At 44.5% G+C, this 18445-nt stretch overlaps 2 protein-coding genes across 13 annotated transcripts in view; one reads left to right on the forward strand and one right to left on the reverse strand.

Moving 5' to 3' along the window:
- Nucleotides 1–5042, reverse strand: part of CCDC148 (coiled-coil domain containing 148) — a 217736-nt gene extending 212694 nt beyond the window's left edge. Inside the window, exon 1 of one of the 2 annotated variants that reach the window (XM_060257342.1) lies at nt 4956–5042. In XM_060257342.1, coding sequence (XP_060113325.1) covers nt 4956–5020 — 65 coding nt within the window. In that variant the 5' untranslated portion in view covers nt 5021–5042. Of the gene's footprint in view, nt 1–4931 lie in introns of both variants that reach the window. The other variant, XM_060257341.1, reaches the window with a different exon arrangement.
- A 107-nt stretch (nt 5043–5149) lies between these two features.
- Nucleotides 5150–18445, forward strand: part of PKP4 (plakophilin 4) — a 173981-nt gene continuing 160685 nt past the window's right edge. For 6 of the 11 annotated variants that reach the window (XM_060257372.1, XM_060257374.1, XM_060257378.1 and 3 more), the window contains exon 1: nt 5181–5339. The gene's annotated coding sequence lies outside the window, so the exon portion shown is untranslated. Of the gene's footprint in view, nt 5340–18445 lie in introns of all 11 variants that reach the window. The other 5 variants (XM_060257383.1, XM_060257382.1, XM_060257373.1 and 2 more) reach the window with 4 other exon arrangements.

An 18445-nucleotide genomic window follows, 5' to 3' on the forward strand; every position in this document is an offset into this window, starting at 1 on the left:
CTATCTCTTCATAGGGCCTGTAAGACGGAGCTGTTCCACCAAGCTTTCAGTTGAGGCAGCGGCCATCCATGATACATCTAAATTGACTTCCCTTGCTGTGCTGCTATGCTACTGTGCTGTCAAGCTGTTATGCCACTGTAGAGCTGTTATCTTTCTGGCTTATTATTGGATTCACCTCCCACTGAAATTTAAATGCTTCTATTTACTGATCTGAGAGCCCCGTGGCACAGGGTAGTAAGCTGCAGTACTGCAGTCCAAGCTCTGCTCACGACCTGAGTTCGATCCCGGCGGAAGCTGGGTTCAGGTAGCCGGCTCAAGGTTGACTCAGCCTTCCATCTTTCGAGGTCACTAAAATGAGTACTCGGCTTGCTGGGGGTAAAGTGTAGATGACTGCAGAAGGTAATGGCAAACCACCCCGTAAAAAAGCTGCCGTGAAAACGTCGTGATGTAATGCCACCCCACAGTTAGAAACGACTGGTGCTTGCATAGGGGACTACCTTTACCTTTTTACAAACAGAGTTAGAGCACTTCTGAGAAAAGAAGGTGACCAGCATGCCAGTTGTCATTGGAGCCCTTGGAACAGTACCTTGAAGTCTCAAGGAACAACTGCACTGTCATGAAAAGGCCTTCTGGCCTCGGCCTTTGTCATGATCCCTAACCCTAAATCAGGCTCATGGCCTTGTAGGTGTGCACTTTTGACAGGTGGGGAGGGTCTCCTTTAAGAACTGGGCTGTGTAAACAAGAAGCTTTGGCTCCCTTCACCTGTTAGGTTACACTAATTAGGGTTCAATGTGGAAAGTGGAAGAACAAATGTCTGGCTTAATTGGCTTTGACAGCGGAGGGCCTAGGTGAGCTGTAAAGATCTGCCATGTCATCTTGATTAGTCCCTGTTTCTCATTGGTCAGTCCGGAACGACAGTGAAAGGCAGGTTTGCGATAACTCTGCACCAGCCCAACGGCAGAGGTGAGAGGAAGCCCTGCCAGCTTGCCGCTCTCTCCGGCCAATCTTTCCTTTGTAGGTTGCTGGAATATTGCTGGCTGGAATGCCAAGACTGTACTTGTCCACATAGTAATGTACTGCCTGTCTGAGAATGTCTAGTTAGTGTTTATATTATGTTTTTATTTTAACTTTGCACTGCCATAATGTTCATTTTAAACTTATGACTGCTTTTTGTTAAATAATAAAAAGCCTTACTTTGTTGCTGGTTCTGGTTCTGTGTGTTGCCTGTTAGAGCTCCCTAGGGATCTGGTGACCTTGACCTCGACTATCTTAATCTGTCTAACCAATCTTCTGGGTTGGGGAAGCAGCCTGTGTTGGACTTAGGGCAGGGCTGCTGACTCTCTCTGCAAGTAGAACCAGGTGGGGGTTCTCCTTTTCTCCCTCCTGGGGTCCGTCTGTAAAGGGAGTGGTGGCAGACTACCAAGAGGGCTGGGTACTCAACCAGCCAATGTTTCCTGGAGTAGCACCCTGACTGAGCTAGCCAGTAGTGGCTGAGTATAGCGGGGACTGGGAAACAGTTAAGAAACCCCTTCCATGACCCCTCCCCAGCTCGTAGGTATTAAATTCTAAAGGTGATCCTGAGAGCAGAAGTAAACAAAGGGGGGTGCTGGGGAGGTAGGTTCATGACATGGACATTCTGGACATTGAGCAAATAACACCAGCTCAACTCCAGAAGACAAGTGTTTCTTGGGATAGCAAGGATCCTGTGAAGACACATCTACAATTCCCAACAACTTGGCTAGATTTTGAATTGCAGACCACTACCCACCAGTCAAGATAATAAATAATAATAGTAGTAATAATAATGTGTGGTCAGGAAAACCCAAGCTAGCCTACTCTCACAAGATCTCAAAAGCTACGTAAGGCTGGCCTTGGTTAGGAAACTACCAAGAGAGTTGAGGCAGGCAATGGCAAACTACCTGTGCACGTCTCTTGCCTTGAAAACCCCATGAGGCGTTACTATAAGACTGCTGAAACTTGATTTCTCTTTCCACCGCCCAAGTGCCATCAAGAAACAACTGACCTATGGCTAGCCCTCAAGTGATTTTCAAGTAGCAAGGGCAGGTTGTCATTACCTTCTTCTGTCTAGCATCCCGGGTCTTCCTTGGTGGTTTTCCAACCAAGAATTAACCAAGCCAGCCCTGGTTGGCTTCCAGGCTCACCATAATTACTAGTATTTTAAATACTTCTCTTATTTATGTATTTATTACATTTTCAATTACAACCAAAAACAAAATAGTAAACCACAAGTCTCTTCCCCCCCTCCCTGTAAAAGATGTCTGCCATTCAAGCCACCTCAGCATGGGTTTCTCAAGAACAAGTTATGTCAAACTAACCTTATCTCTTCTTTTCAAGAAAGTTACTACCTTGCTGGAACAAGGTTCCATATAATATTCTTGTTGACAACTTGGTAAAATGTGGTTTGGCTCTTATCATTCCTGGGTGGATCTGTAACTGGTTGACAGATTGATCCCAAAGAGTGCTTGTTAATTGTTCCTTATCCTCTTGGAGAGGAGTGACAAGAGGAGTGCCTCAAGGATCTCTCCTAGGACCTGTTTTGTTCAACATCTTTATAAATTATTTGGATGAAGGAACAGAGGGAATGCTCATTAAATTTGTAGATGATACTAAATTGGGAAAGGTAGCAAATACAGTAGAAGACAGAGTCAGAATGCAGGATGATCTTGATAAGCTGTAAAACTGGGTTAAAACATATAAAATGAATTTCAATGGGGATAAATGTAAAGTTCTACGTTTAGGTAGGAAAAATCAAATGTATAATTGTAGGATGGAAGGGTATGTCTTGGCAGTAGTATGTGCAAAAATGATCTAGGAGTTTTAGTAAACCATACATTGAACATGAGTCAGCACTGTGATGTGGTAGCCAAAAAGGCCAATGCAATTTTGAGCTGTATCAACACAAATATAGTTTCCAGATCACACAAAGTCATGGTATCGCTTTATTCTGCTCTGGTTAGACCTCACCTCAGGTTAGACCTCACCTAGAATATTGTGTTCAGTTTTGGGCACCACAATTTAAGAAGGATGTAGACAAGCTGGAATGTGTCCAGAGAAGGGCAGTGAAGATGGTAAAGGATCTGGAGACCAAGTCCTACAAGTGATAAGTTAAAGGAGCTGGGTATATTTAGCCTGGAGAGGAGAAGACTGAGAGGTGATAGGATCACCATCTTCAAGTACTTGACGGGCTGCATACAGAGCAGAGGTGGCCAAATTGTGGTTCAGGAGCTACATGTAGTTCTTTCACACATAATGTGGGGCTCTTGAAGCCCCCACCATCCACTGGCTGGCTTGGAGAAGGCATTTGTCTCTTTATATCATTTCTCCAAGCCAGTCAGCAGCTTAGAGAGTGCATTTAAAGTTATAAAGTTGCTTTATAACTTTAGAGCTAGTTTGGTGTAGTAGTTAAGTGAGCGGACTCTTATCTGGGAGGACTGAGTTTGATTCCCCACTCCTCCACTTGCACCTGCTAGCATGGCCTTGGGTCAGCCATAGCTCTGGCAGAGGTTGTCCTTGAAAGGACAGCTGCTGTGAGAGCCCTCTCCAGCCCCACCCACCTCACAGGGTGTCTGTTGTGGGGGAGGAAGATAAAGAAGATTGTGAGCTGCTCTGAGACTCTTCAGAGTGGAGGGCAGGATATAAATCCAATATCTTCTTCTTCTTTATTTTCACCTCTCCATCACTCCCCCCATCTATTTGCCCGCCTTCCTGTCTTGCAGCTCTCAAACATCTGATGTTCATGTCTTGTGGCTCTCCAACATCTGATGTTTATTCTATGTGGCTCTTACGTTAAGCAAGTTTGGCCACCCCTGGTATAGAGGATGCTGTGGAGTTGTTTTCTGTGGCTCCTGAAGGCCGGACCAGAACCAACTGGTTGAAATTAAATCAAGAGTTTTTGGCTAATCATTAGGGAGAATTTCATGACCGAGTAGTTTCTCAGTGGAATAGGCTTCCTCGAGAGGTGGTGGGCTCTGGAAGTTTTTAAACAGATGCTAAATGGCCATAAGGAGGGCAGGAAGGGATGCTTCAATGTTTAGTTCTCATGGCCCTTTCTTATATGCCAATCACTTTAGAGTCCGGAAGCAATTTTTCTCCAGGTCAGTTTGGCCATGGATCCTAGAAGTCCCACCCCCCCAGGGGCCACTGGGGTGTGGGAAGGAGGAAGTTGTAGATTTCCTGCATTGTGCAGGGAGTTGGACTACATGACCTTGGTGGTCCCTTCCAACTCTATGATTCTATGAAAAGCCCTGGCAAACAGGCAGGTCTCACAGTACTTCCTGATGATCTTCAAGGAGCCCTCTCCTTCAGGGATCCCATTCCATAGAACCAGAACCCCAATGAAAGAGGCCCAGGCTCTGTTCGATGCCAAACAGATCACTCTACTAGTGATATTTATATGGTATTTTCCCTGCCAATCATATGTTGAAAGGCCGGAGGGAAACTGCTCTGTTACCACTGCATAAACACTCCGATCAAGACCGTAACAGCGATAAATGGATAAATCCCTGTCAGTTCATATTACATTATCCCAAGTTATGACACGAGCGATAAAAAGTTACCCAAAAATGCAAGCAACAACTGTAACATTGCAGCTTATCACCATACCACAATCTTTCCCAACAAGGACGAAAGGCTGCTTTTTTAAAGAACTGCGGGCATTGCAGAAATGCATCCCGAGGGATTAAAAACCATTTAAGGCCGCTGACATCTCTAAGTCAGCTAGAAAAGGAAGGCGAGCTGAGGTTTTCAAAGCACTTTCCCTGCGAGTAAGCCTCCCTGAAAGGAGTGGGGCTTACTCCTGAGTAATGCAAACAGGGGATAGGGGCTATGAGTTTATTCCCATCTCAATGCATCACACTGTTGTCACCCACCGTTCCCAGTACGGCCAACCCCCCACCCCGAATTAACCCTACCGGGTCTGCCGCAAACGTACACACCCCGACAGCCCCTTCGCGCGAAGGAACTGCAGCCCTCTTCCACACCGCCGCTCTCTCCACAGCATCGGTAACCCCTAGCAACCGCCCTTCGCGCTGCCATTGGCCAATTTGATACCAACCGGCGGCCAATGGGCGCGCCTCCGGAGCCAGCCTCTTCCAATGGGGGCGAGGCGTAGGGCAGGGCGCCTCGTTGACGTCTCGCGAGGGGAGGAGGGGGGTCGCTGGAAGGGGCGGGAAGAAGGGAGCGGAGCGGCTGCGAGGGAGGCGGCGGTGTTGGCGCTGCTCGTTGGCGGCGGCACGTTATCCCCGCGACCATGGACACCCCGGGGTAGGGCCCTTCTCCCAGCGGGGTGGCTGCGGCCCCGCCGAGACGCAGCGGCCGTGGTGAGTGAAGGTCTCCGGCTGGCTTTGAGGAGAGCGAAGGAGGGAGAAAGGAGCTGCGTGCGGGGCCGGGAGGGGAACCTTTTTTGGGCAGGAGGGGGAGAGCAAGGAAGGGTCTGTTTTGTCTTCCCTGCCCCGGGAAACCCCTTCCTTTGCGGTCCCCCGCCGCGGTTCCTGCTGCAGAACTCTCCAGTGCATCTCCCCGCTTGGCTGGCTTGTGCTGTGCCTTCCCTTCCTTGAAGTTGCAACGCTTTGAGAGACGTGCAAAAGGCAGAGGAGAGGATTGAAAAGGCTTATGCAGGCAGAAAGGCTCTCGCTTACCATCCTCCCCTTTCCCTTTCTGGAAAATCTGCACCACCACCACCACCACCCCTCCTCCTCCTTGCCTGGGTCCTTAAACAGCCCTTCCCTGGAAAAGGTGACCAATTTCGCACTAGACCTTTCATCCTGGTCCCCAAGCTGACATTCTTACACTGAAATCATAGAATCAATACAGTCATAGAATTGGTTTATCTGATTCTATGATTCTAGTGTAGAATGGCAGTTTGGGGACAGGGCTAGACCAAGATTAAAGGTCTAGTGCGGAATTGGTCTGTGTTTCCATTTTGGCCACCTTCTCTCTCTCCCCCCCCCCCCCCCCGTTCATCCTGCGTTTCCCTTTCTCACTCGTCTTAGCCACGTGAAGCTCTGCCTTCCACCCCCTTCCCCAAATATTCACCCTCTAAGTAACCTTTCCCGTTTGTCGTCCCTTTCTTTCTCCCCCCCGAAACAAGCGAGGTAGTTATTTTTCTGCCCCGGAATATTGATCTTCCAAGCACTCTTCCTATCCTCGGTGGCCTTTGCGAACAGTTCATCTAAACAGGCTCCACCTCAATATCTTTCCCATATTCCTTTAGCAACTTCCCTTTTGCCGATTTCCCCCCTCTTTAGAACCTGTCTCCTGTGCTATTTCTTGCACAATCTGGTTTCCTGCATTTCTTGTACCGATCTCAGTAACATTTTTTCTGTGGAATTACCATTCCCTACCGGACATCTTTTGCTTAATCTGCTTCCTTTGCCTTTCTAGATTTTCCCCCAGAACCTCAAATGCTCCCTTCCTTAAAAACGCTGTCGACAGGAATCCTGATTTCCCTTTTCATAACCTTCCTTGTACTCTTGTTTAGGTGAGTCTTGACTAATGTCCTTCATTCCTCCAAAACATTTCCTTAAATTAATTTTTCCCCTCTTGGGTTTGGTCTGACCTCAGGATGTGTCCTCTGATTGAGACCAAGCTTTGTTATGCTTTGCCCTACAAAATTGCTTTTCAGTATTTCTCTCTGCACTTTTCTCATTCTTAGAGCCCAAGTAAAACTGTACATCCTTTCTGCCTGCATAAGCCTTTTCAATCCTCTTCTCTGCCTTTTGCATGTCTCTTAAAGCATTGCAATTATCTGCTTTTTCCTTCATCCCTGCCTTCCCCATTGCTTTATTGCAGAAATTCCTTTTTGCTTTCTGAGCCTCTCTTTACCCTCCACCCACACCCGTCTTCCCCTTATTGGGTTCATCTTCCCTGGACTTCTAAATCATTCTCTTTTTACCTGCAGTCTCCCCTTACTTGTCCTTGTCCCCATCTTGGGTGTCCCCCCCCCCTCCATGTTCCTCCCATTTGCTTGTTAAAGCTGCTAGTGATCAGACTGACACAGTGAATCCATGTAAAGCCTGTAGCACATTTTCTGCAGCTACTACCCTTTTCGTAGTCACCCAAGCCCTGTAGAGAAGAGGGAGGGAGCAGCAGCAGTGACTGCCTGGTTTTGGCTGTGTGTTCCAGGAGTGCGACAGACGGTGGTGTATGTGGACGGAAGCTGTTCATGCTCTGGGCGAATGAGAAGGCAGGTGTGTGTCTGTGTGTGGGAGGGGGACACGCTGTTTGTTCCTGGAGCTCTCTGATAGTGCAGGAATGCATGGTATGCCTTAGAAACTCGTTGCAACAGATCCGTTCCTTGCCCTGCTCTCAAGCAGCCAAAGGTCACCAGACCATCTACCCGGCAATAAGCGAGCAAGCTTTTCTGTGCTGCCTGCAGATAGAGTGTGGGAGCAGTATCTATACTGAGCATGGCGTTTATACAGGATCAGGTTAGCTTCTCAGTCACGTTGCTTTGCTTGGAGGATAATTCTGAAGGCCCTTGTGATGATCGTGGCTAAGGCATATCTCTGATGAGTAATGCTGGAGATTGTCTCCCCACCCTTCCACTTTCTCTGCTTCGCATGCCAGCATCTAATTCAGATGTTATTCTGGTTAGCATCTTTCAGTGCTAGATGTTTCCTTGCAGAACTATAGAAAATGAGTAGTGGTGACAGCAATGGTGCAGGGAATGGGAGAAGGACGCGAAAGAAAGTCAGTCTGGAATGTCACTAAGGAATGTCTTTCAGTGTGTTTCTTTGGCATTCCTTTCTTTGGTAAGAAACTCAACTTGGAGATGTCTTCATATTGTGCTTTCTCGTTAGGAAAAACCCCCTGCTGCTTGTTCTGTTGAATAAATGTTTTTTTTAAAAAAAAAATCCAGAGAAAACTGCTTCTTATCAGTACTGAACTGCATTTACACCCCTATTATGCTTTTCTGGAAAAGAACAGAGAAAGCAGTGTTTTACTGGAGATGGGACAGCGGGAACTGTCTGGTACTGTTAAATCTCTGGGCGTGTCAATTACCAATTGAAAGGCCACAGAAGGGCAGCAGGACACAACAATTGCCAACATGTCTTTCCCCAGATTTATGTTTATTAGTACCATGTATTTAGGTCTATTTGTCTATTCAAGCTGCCAGAGCTATTTAACTTGATATTTGGAAGGCAGGATGGGGTGTGTGCTTGGGCCCAGGAGTTGGGGGAGAGAGCTTTAGGAAAGTTTAGAGCACAATAGTTGAGCTATAGGTGAAAAGGGAATAATCTGCATGCCTGAACATGTACCAAAAGTAGTTGTTTTCTGTTTGATTGTTTTTTTTATTGCCAGATGAAAGGAAATAATTACAGTCTTTAGGTAAGGAAAAAATTGTAGTGGTAGCTGCCAGGCAAGTCCAAAGCATACCACAAAAAACATTGTCCTGACATGTTTGGGGCAGTTTTTGTAAATAGGACATCATGATTTGGCTGTTAGGCTTATTCGAAAGGCATCTGCTCATAAGCATTTTAAAATTTATACTGTACTCTGCACCAGAATAGATATTCCTGTTATTCTGGTGAAGTACTTTGCATTCATGAGGCTTGAACAGATCTCTGGTATGCTGAATAATATTTAATGGTAGAAGTAAGCATTTTACTCGATAACAGGTTTCCAGTTTGAATACCAGTATGAAATGTTAAACAGACATAAATCCTGATTCTGTCTCTTTTTTGTGGGCAGCATGTCTGTGCAGTTTCACTGGTGATTGGGTACATTTCTGTGCATAGTATGCTGGAATGATATTTAGATTTAAAAAGGAAAGTTTCTTGGGCGACTCTTACACACAAGGTTTAATAGCGGATGAATTCGCATCATGCCTCTGAAGGAGTGTATGTTCTAGTGTGTTGGGACAGATGACTTATAGTAATTACAACAGCAAGCAATTTTGTGAACTATGTTTCCCTCCTTCTGAATAAAGGGGTACTGAGTTATGTTTAAATGCATCTTAATAATGGGGGGGGGGGGGAATCCGAAGGCTGCTGTGGTTACAGAGCAAAAGATTTAAGCACCATAACCCTTTCGTAAATACACACACACACACACACACACACACACACACGTGTATATACCCTTAACTTGCCCCAGATGATCTTGACAGCTGTGTAGTCTGAAGCTTATCCATCTTTCCCCACTTTTACATGCATGCAGCCAACATTCTCAAGCCCCATTATACATCATTCTCTCCTCATTTACTGCTGATTGTTATGGAGCCTTGAATTCCACTCTCCCCATCTTTCAGTATTTCTGTGGTCCCAGCTCTTTCCTCACTTCCTTACCTCTTACTGATGCCATCAACTCATTTCCTTGCTATTTTATTTTAAGCAGCAGTCTCTTTTCTTTGCTCAGGCACTATATTTCAATTAAGAAAGGAAATTCCTCCTTTTGTGGCGTACAAATACAAGTAGCCTCCGAAAATGCTTGAGAAAAGCAATCTCAAAGCAAAATTTGTAAGAACAATCCAGCCAGATGTTGTCTTGGAAGCTGAAACATGTTCTGGATGAATACTTGTGATGTTCTGTAGTATGGTGCGTCCTTTTCTTAAGTTTTAACGACCCATAATCATAGTGGGTCTACTGATCACTGGCTTAATAAACCCAACAGTGATTGCTGCTTGTAGTTGTTTTTCTTTTTTGCCAGGATATCCTTGTTGGCATATCCTGAGGGGGCAGGAGGCTGGGAGAAGATTGTATCCTGTTCTTCTCATACAGTTTGCTTCCTTTTTCTCTGGCCGGTTGCCAGCATTAGAACAATTTTAAAAGGATTCATCTTTCACGTCTGTCTATATTATGCATTGGAATAATTGTTATGTTGCCTTTAAAAGGTTGTAAATTTTCCTATATTTGGAGGCGCAAACTAGTCTGGCCTGGGTATAATTATACTTTTACTAGGTGGCCGTAGCAGGGGCAGGGATTCTTATTTAATACAACACCCATATATCTGCAGAATGTTAATCCCTTTTTGAGCCTACGAGGAATAATAAAGCAAATCATGTGGAAGACCAGATCAATACTTTATATTACCATTATAGGCTTGCAGCTTGGAAGCGGGTGTTTCTGAGGCTGCATGCAATAGCACATGGATTCTTTTTAAATAAAGGGGGAGTGGCTAAAAGTTACAGTAAGTTCATTTGCAAGCAGAGATTGGTGTGACTTCCCAAGAGTCTCTGATGACTATTTTACTTATTCACTTCATGTCTATTCCACCTTTTTCCTGAGCAAGGACTCAGAGCAGCTTACGTTGTCGTCTTCTCCATTTGATCCTTGTGTGGTAGGTTAGGATGAGAGTATGTGATCAACCCAAGGTCATCCAGAGAACTTCCATGGCAGAGTGAGGCTTTGAACCTGGGTCTCCCACATCCTAGGCCCTTTATGGCCTGGGACCTGTCTATCTGTGGGACCACCTCTCCCCACGTGTTCCCCAGAGAGCACTGCATTTGGGAACCCAGAATCTCCTCTCCATCCCCAGGCCAAAGGAGGCCACGCTGAATTCCACCAGGGCCTTCTCGGTGGCAGCGCCAGTTTTATGTAACGCCCTCCTGTAGGCTATCAGGGCCCTGCAATTCCACAGGGCCTGCAAAACCGAACTGTTTTGGCTTGTACATAACATCTAAGTCGGGAGAGGGCTGCAGTTCCGCTTGGACTAATTGTTGTTACCAGCAGCAATAATAACATCCCTGAGGACCACTGACAGGAGAGTCAGTTTGGTGTAGTGGTTAAGTGTGCGGACTCTTATCTGGGAGAACCGGGTTTGATTCCCCACTCCTCCACTTGCACCTGCTGGCATGGCCTTGGGTCAGCCATAGTTCTGGCAGAGGTTGTCCTTGAAAGGGCAGCTGCTGTGAGAGCCCTCTCCAGCCCCACCCACCTCACAGGGTGTCTGTTGTGGGGGAGGAAGGTAAAGGAGATTGTGAGCTGCTCTGAGACTCTTCGGAGTGGAGGGCGGGATATAAATCCAATTTCTTCTTCTTATTATTGTGAAATGCTGTAAGAACTTTTGAAAAAAAAACCCTTTTTATATTGAAGTTTAGTACCACAGAGTTTTTATGTTTAATGTCTTGTAATGTTTGTGTCTATAATATTGTATTTGTTTTTAGATGTCATATGACCAGTTAGCTGCCCTGAGTCCATTCGTGGAGAGGGCAGGATATAAATATGATGTAATAAATGAATAAAATAAAATCCTAGCCCAATGCTCTATTATACCATGTGGGCTCTCTGATTCAAATAGTAAAAGAAGTTAGCTGACTTACTATGCAATTGCTTAGAACCCAGTAAAGCACCTCTGCACATTATGGGATCTGTGGACTGATTTCTGCCTCTTTTTGGCCCACTGGTAGCTTTCTAGGAATTTATTTAGAACATTTCTGTGCTGCCTCTTAGGAGTCCTGCTCTGGAAGACTGAAAATACCTCCTTGTTTGTGGCCTTTCCCCATACCTTAGTGGAAATATCAACAGCTTCCCAAAGCTCTTTGAGAATGGGACATGTTAGCATTTTGTTTATGTTGCTGAGCTGTTTGAATTTCTGCCAGTTTTTGCAAGCCATTATTGGCGTAGTCTACCTGTGTCTGAGATGGCTTCACTGGTGTGAATTGCTGGAAGAGTGAAAGCCCTGTGTGCTGTTGGTGCTTAGCTGAGTGAGGAGTAGCGCTATAAGGGATAAGGGTGACTGAGCTAACACAATGAAGAAAAGGAGAGAGTCTAAGAAATGGGGGATACAGAGGCCTATGAGGGGTGGTGAACGAGAAAAGGGGTAGCAAGGGTATGGAAAGCAAAAACATGGGATGGAAAGAAACCTGTGAGGTAAAGAAATAAATGGAGGAGAGCAAAAGGTTGGGCATGTTGTGAGATGTCCATGGAGAAACAGTTTGCAATACAGGAAGCAGAAGTGCAGAGAAATGGAGCTGCAGATACCTGTGGGCAGGGAAACAGAAAAAGGACCATCTAACAGATGGAAGGAAAGAGATTTGTGTGCAGACACATTTTATAAACCCAGATTAAGGTATCCTGCCTGCATGGGGTACACTGTGATCTAGACTGCAATAATTTCTGTATTCTGAATCTTTCATTTTTAAATGCCAGTCCTTGGCAAGAAAGTTAAAATGTTTTTGTGTTTTTGTTATAATTGTGGAACTCATTCATTAGCAGAGGCTTCTTCTGTTCTGCATTTTTATTACAGTATTTTGGTTGCTATAGTTTATTACTAAATGAAGTTGCCCCCTGGCTCTAAGATTGAAGCACTTAGAGTTTGAGGTCCTGGGCACATTGTAAATCCGGCTCTGTTATTAGAGGCGGGCAATGAAAATGGGTGTAAAAGAGGAGCCTGCAGTGGTGCAAGAATAGGGATGTTCTTAGGCAGGGATCCCCACTGTGGTGCTCATGGTGGCTTAGCAGGCATCTTTAGAAAGCGGGCTGGGTGCAGCTTTTGCCCATTAAGGCTTCTGGTGGGCCATTGGTGATTTGGGTGACCATTCAGCTTTTTAAAAAGCTTTTTAGCTGTCATTACAAAAGAATCTTTACTCTGTATCTGAGGGTAAGCTGTGGCAGCCATTTTGTGGCTGTGCCCACCACACTGTACCAGAATTCCAAAGGTGCCTGGAAGATCAAGGAAGTTGGAGACCCCCGCTCTTAGCCAGTTGGGTATAGTGGTTAAGTGTGCAGACTCTTATCTGGGAGAGCCGGGTTTGATTCCCCACTCCTCCACTTGCAGCTGCTGGAATGGCCCTGGGTTAGCCATAGCTATTGCAGGAGTTGTCCTTGAAAGGGCAGCTGTTGTGGGGGGAGAAGATATAGGAAATGGTAAACCGCTCTGAGTCTCTGATTCAGAGAGAAGGGCGGGGTATAAATCTGCAGCCTCTTTCTTAGGTGTTTAAGAACAAGGTAATAGAACTTAGAGATCACTGGGCAAGACACAGAAAAAAGATTAGAGTGCAAATTTGGAGTGGTGCAAGCAGGGTTTTTTTGTCCAGGAACACAGTGCTGACTGGCTTGGTGTTAGGGGGTGTGGCCTGATATACAAATGAGATTCTGCTGGGGCGTTATCTACAAAAAAAGCCCTGCATGAAACAATGGTGTTGTCAGGGGGTGTGACCTAATATGCAAATGAGTTCCTGCTGGGCTTCTTCTACCCCCCCCCCCAAAAAAGCCCTGGGTGCAAGAGAAGAGAATGACTGTGAGGGAAGATGGGATCCAGAGTCCCAAAGAGATTTAGAAGGGAGAGACAGGAGGTTGTCTACAGTATGAGCCACAGAGAGAAAGGGTTCAAATGAGACACGGTTAAATAATAATATAGTGCTTTCTTTTGCTTAACGTAAGTGATGGAGCACTCTTAAGTGGGTAGATATATAAGTGACCTTTGAAATCATTTGAATTTTGAACCCTTAAACTAGAAGAATGTGCCAACCTAAGCTGGCAGTGCTGAATTTCTGATCCCTTTTTGAAGTTGGAGGGATTTCGTTTTTGGAGGGCAGAACCTAAATTCCATTCATCATTCTGTTACAATGGGGATTGGATCAAAGCCATTTAACCTGCTAACAGATTGATCATGTGTCTGCTATATTTATAAATGCATCGAATGAAATTTTATAACTTGTAACTGAAACTTCATACTGCAGAATTGCGACAACCTCACAGTGAGCTTGCGGTGGGCATCCTTGCTTGACTGAACTAATATGGTCCCGCTTCTGTGAAGAAAAGGGGAAATTGTCAGATTGGCTGTGGTGACAGTGTCACACAAGTGACAGCATGAAAAGTCTCTGGAAGGCAGGAGAGATAGTGGCCATGGAGACTGAAGGCAAGGAGGCTGGTAGATACATAGCAGGGAAAGGATATAGATAACCTGGGAAAGATGCCCCACAGAGAATGAAGCTTGAAGAAAACAAACAAAAAAAAAGAAGATAAAGAACTGAGGCATGAAGAGGGCTAATCATAGATGGATCTCTGAAGAAATTGTGCAGGAAACTTCGAAGTTAGCATGGCTGTTGAAAATCAGAAAATTTGAGTGAGAGCTATACTGTTTTTATTTGTTTGCAGGGAGGAAATTGCCTCATGAGTAGGCTCGGGGTGCATTTGGCCTGATGCTTTTTCTGATCACTTGTTGAAACCATCTTGCTGCTGAGCATGTGCAGAACAACTTTCACTCATCAGTAGATTATAGCTGTCAAGCATCAGGCCTCTCCTTGTCTAACTTGAGACTATAGAGGATTGTAGATGCTGTAATGCACAGCCTCCCCTTGCTGCAAAGAAGTTGTGCAAGGCCAGAATACTGAAGGGTTATGAAGTCTAGGTAGTCCTAAACAACATCTCACCATAAAGTATTGGGAGAATATTCTAAATGGATTCAGTTCCCAGATCAGCCCAGCTCTCAATGCCGGTACTCCAAACTGGTGAATAGAGTACTGATGGTGTCATGATCCTAGGCCTAGTGAGACTTAAAGGCTCCAGGGAAGTCTATATTAAAGTAGCTACAGGGCCTGCATTTCCCAGGATCCTTTCTGTCCCTCTGAATGGGTGGGCTGTTTTCTCTAGAAAGGCTGAGCTGGAGTTGTTGTCTCTGGAGAGGCTGAAGTCATGAGAGTTCCTTCATCCAAAGAGTGGTGAAGTCAGTTGGAATTAGAGGAAGGGAACATATAATTCAGGGGTGGCCAAACTTGCTTAACGTAAGAGACACGTAGAATAAATGTCAGATGTTTGACAGCAGCAAGATGTGAATGTTCGTTATTTAAGAGTCACAAGACAGGAAGGAAGTAGAGCAAATAGATAGTCATGAGAGTTCCTTCATCCAAAGAGTGGTGAAGTCAGTTGGAATTAGAGGAAGGGAACATATAATTCAGGAGTGGCCAAACTTGCTTAACGTAAGAGACACGTAGAATAAATGTCAGATGTTTGACAGCAGCAAGGTGTGAATGTTCGTTATTTAAGAGTCGCAAGACAGGAAGGAAGTAGAGCAAATAGATAGGGAAGGGGGAGAGAGAGAGGTGGAAAGAAAGCAACTTTAACTTTAAATGCATTCTCCAAGCCTTCAGCTGGCTTGGCTTGGATAAGTAACTTAAAGAGAGAAATGCCTCTTCCAAGCTGGCTGACGGGGCGGTGGGGGCTTCAAGAGCCACACAATATGTATGAAAGAGCCCAGTTTGGCCACCCCTGGTATAGTTAGTCATGTCAGGGCTTTTTATTTTGCTTTGTACCACCTTGACTGTTTTTCTGTATTCGCTGTTGTACTAAAAGTTTTACAACCCACTTGTTTGTTCTTGAGCACTTACATTAAACCTGTTGTTATACTTCCTGGATCCTCATGTCTCTTTGGTCACGGATAGAAGGCGTTAAATTGGAAGACAGGGTTGGGTAGGTGCTCTGGGTCCTCCCAGACAGACCTGAACCTGAGTGGTGGCAGTCAGTAGAGGCCCTCCCTGGTCCCCTGCTTGTGGGAATGTTTAGAATATCTTTACCCCACCACAGAGAACTGCATCTCTCAATGTAATAACTAAAATACCAGTTAACAGACACTTCCACACCTCTTCCAGCATAGGTTTTAATTTTCCCCTATATGCTACCTCAGGTGTATGCACTCCATCTGGTCTTGAAAGAAAGTTCTGGGTCAGGGTTGGCCAAACTTGCTTAACGTAAGAGCCACGTAGAATAAATGCCAGATGTTTGAGAGCCACAAGACATGAATGTCAGATGTTTGAGATCCAGAAGGCAGGCAGGAAGGAAAGCAAATAGATGGGAGGGAGAGGTAGAAAGAAAGCAACTTTAAATGCATTCTCCAATCTGCCGGCCAGCTGTGCAGTGGGGATTTGAGAGCCACACAATATGTGTGAAAGAGCCACATGTGGCTCCCGACCCACAGTTTGGCCATCCCTGTTCTAGGTATACGGTTGAACTGACAAAGAGAAAACAGGATACCCAGCAGAAAGTTGTTGTGTTTTAGGCGGTGAGGTGGGTTTTTTAGTGAAAGTTTTAAATTTAAATAATGTTAGAAGAACTTAGTGTTAGCAGAAGAAGGCAAATGCGCCATGTACAAGCACTGGGGTTTGTTCATGCGTCATATCCTACATTTAGCCTTTCTAATATGGCTTGCAGCACAACATTCCTGGCAGCTGTAGATAAACTTTATTTACATATGTGGGGCAGAAAAATTTTCCCCCCAAAATCAGCATTTCTTGGCGGGGGGAGGTCACCCCTCATCCCTTGTTAAAGGTTAGCTTAACAAACTTTAAAGGCATATCTTTACCGTTAATTTTTTTTTTGCTGTTTTTACTCTCATATACTTGGAGTCCTGTACAAATGCTAGGATCAGAGTTCAGTTTATCTTTATGGTGACGACAACTAGAAATTACCCATATGTTTATATACCGCAACTCTTTTGTCATTGCTTCAATAGCATTACAAGAAACAATGGTTAGGGTTAGGTTTTGTGGTAGCAATATTTAGAACATTTGGTCATGAAAAGACAAAACCCAGAAGGTCGAAAATGAGTCTGGCTCCAAAAGGTTTTATCTGACCCCTGGAGCCAAACATCACGTTTGTCAATTATTATATTGCTTTAAAAAAAAAAAAGACTTGAGAGAAATGTGTATGTCTTCTGTGTGTAAGGTTAATGGAGATTTTGCTCTGTGAAGAGATGCAGTTTTATAAGTATAATTGATGTAATGTGTGTTTTCTGTTGTGAGCCGCCCTGAGCCTGCTCCGGCGGGGAGGGCGGGATAGAAATAAAAAATTATTATTATTATTATGTTTCGAATGGATCTCTTCATTGAGCCATTTGTGGAGGTGCTACTAAGATTAAGTTTTCAGGTTTCAATAGTGAAGGCCGATAAGAGAGAAGAAGTAAATTATTATCATAGAGAAATATTTAAGCCAAAATCGTGGCTTATTGTAAAGGTTATCAGACTTCTGAAAAGCCTCATTTTTAGTTTTGGGGAGAAATTATATAGAAAGTGGCATCAACAAGTGGGACCCCCCCAAGAAAACAAGGAGTTTGAAGAAAGCTGTACTCTTAATGTGGAGCCCAGTACCTTGTTCCTTGTCAAGCAGTTTGTTGCCATTGAAAGGATCCTTCTTCTAGCTCCAGCTATCAGAAGCCCAGTAACTTTATACTCTCTGTCCCATAATGACACAAGGGGTGTTACATATGTGCAACCCTTAGCCTTGTCAGTTTGGTTGGGACTCTGACCCTCTGTGCTCTTTAAGAATGTGGGGTTTCTGTGTACTACCAAGAGATCCTCTCATCCTCTCTCATGTGATCCCCTTCCTTCACAAGCTCTAAGTAAATGGAGACCCCAACTTTTCCGTAACCTTTTAAAGTGTACTTTGTGCCTGTGTCCAACTGAGGTTTTTGAGATTTCAAACTGAACACAAATTATTGAAAAAACTTTAAATAGTTGTACAGCTCAGGTGTAAGGATTAACTGAATGGGAGATACAAATGTTTTAAATAGACCATTGTGCATTGTCCCGTAGGATCAATATTCAGAAGTTAAACGATGATGTTTTTTTCTGTCAGTCCAGGTGTAGAAAATGTATTAGTTTGACAGATTTATTCATAGGTTGATTCATTATAGCTGCAGCAAATAGATTGGCAGAGGTTCAGGGACTAGTAGGAGCCTGTCTATAGTTTAATTATACTGCAAATGAAAACCCAGAATAAAAAAGTAGTCAGATTTTGTTAACACTACCACAGGTAGAATAAACAAATTGAGGAAATGACTTTATGGCATTCATACGGATGGATTGCATACTGTTCCATGTCGGTGGTAGCATTTTTATCTAAGTTTGTGTTTTTAGGCTTGGCACTAGTGATGTAAAATTTCTGAGAATCTTGCAGCTGTGCTTTTTTTTCTTTCCTTCCAGGGGAGATTGCCGGGAAATACTTAAAACTCTTATAGAAGCTGGTTGTATTTTACTGCTTTAACAAGATAAAATTGACCATTTATCATTGCAGTCCAATCCTAAGATGCCAACATTGGTGCATCATTAATGCATGCACAGGGCTGGCGATGTTAGCATCCTACACTCACTTAGCAGAAGTGATACACATGAAAGAAAGTTCTCTTGCCAAGTGTCAAAGTTCATAAATGCCCTGGGGTCCATGGCAACACTTCCATGTCTCCCCTTCACCAACATCGGTTTGCCACCACCTTAATGATTAAGGCAAGAAACAAAGAAGGCATACCTGCTCACTTGTACTGGGGACAGTGGTGTGACTAATAGAAGCCTTGAAATAAGCACAAGCCAGGGAGCCCCTAAGAAGTGGCTTCTAGTCCCCTTCTGCAACCACTTTCGCTTTTGCCAGACAGACCTAAGATTTTCTTCATTTATACTCAGACTCCTCTCCCACAGTGAGAGGACCCCACATGACTTATATCATTCTCATTTCCTCCATTTTGTTTTCCTCACTAGAACTCTGTGAAGTAGGTT

Source organism: Heteronotia binoei, chromosome 16 (assembly GCF_032191835.1).
Source record: "Heteronotia binoei isolate CCM8104 ecotype False Entrance Well chromosome 16, APGP_CSIRO_Hbin_v1, whole genome shotgun sequence".
NCBI lineage: Eukaryota > Metazoa > Chordata > Lepidosauria > Squamata > Gekkonidae > Heteronotia > Heteronotia binoei.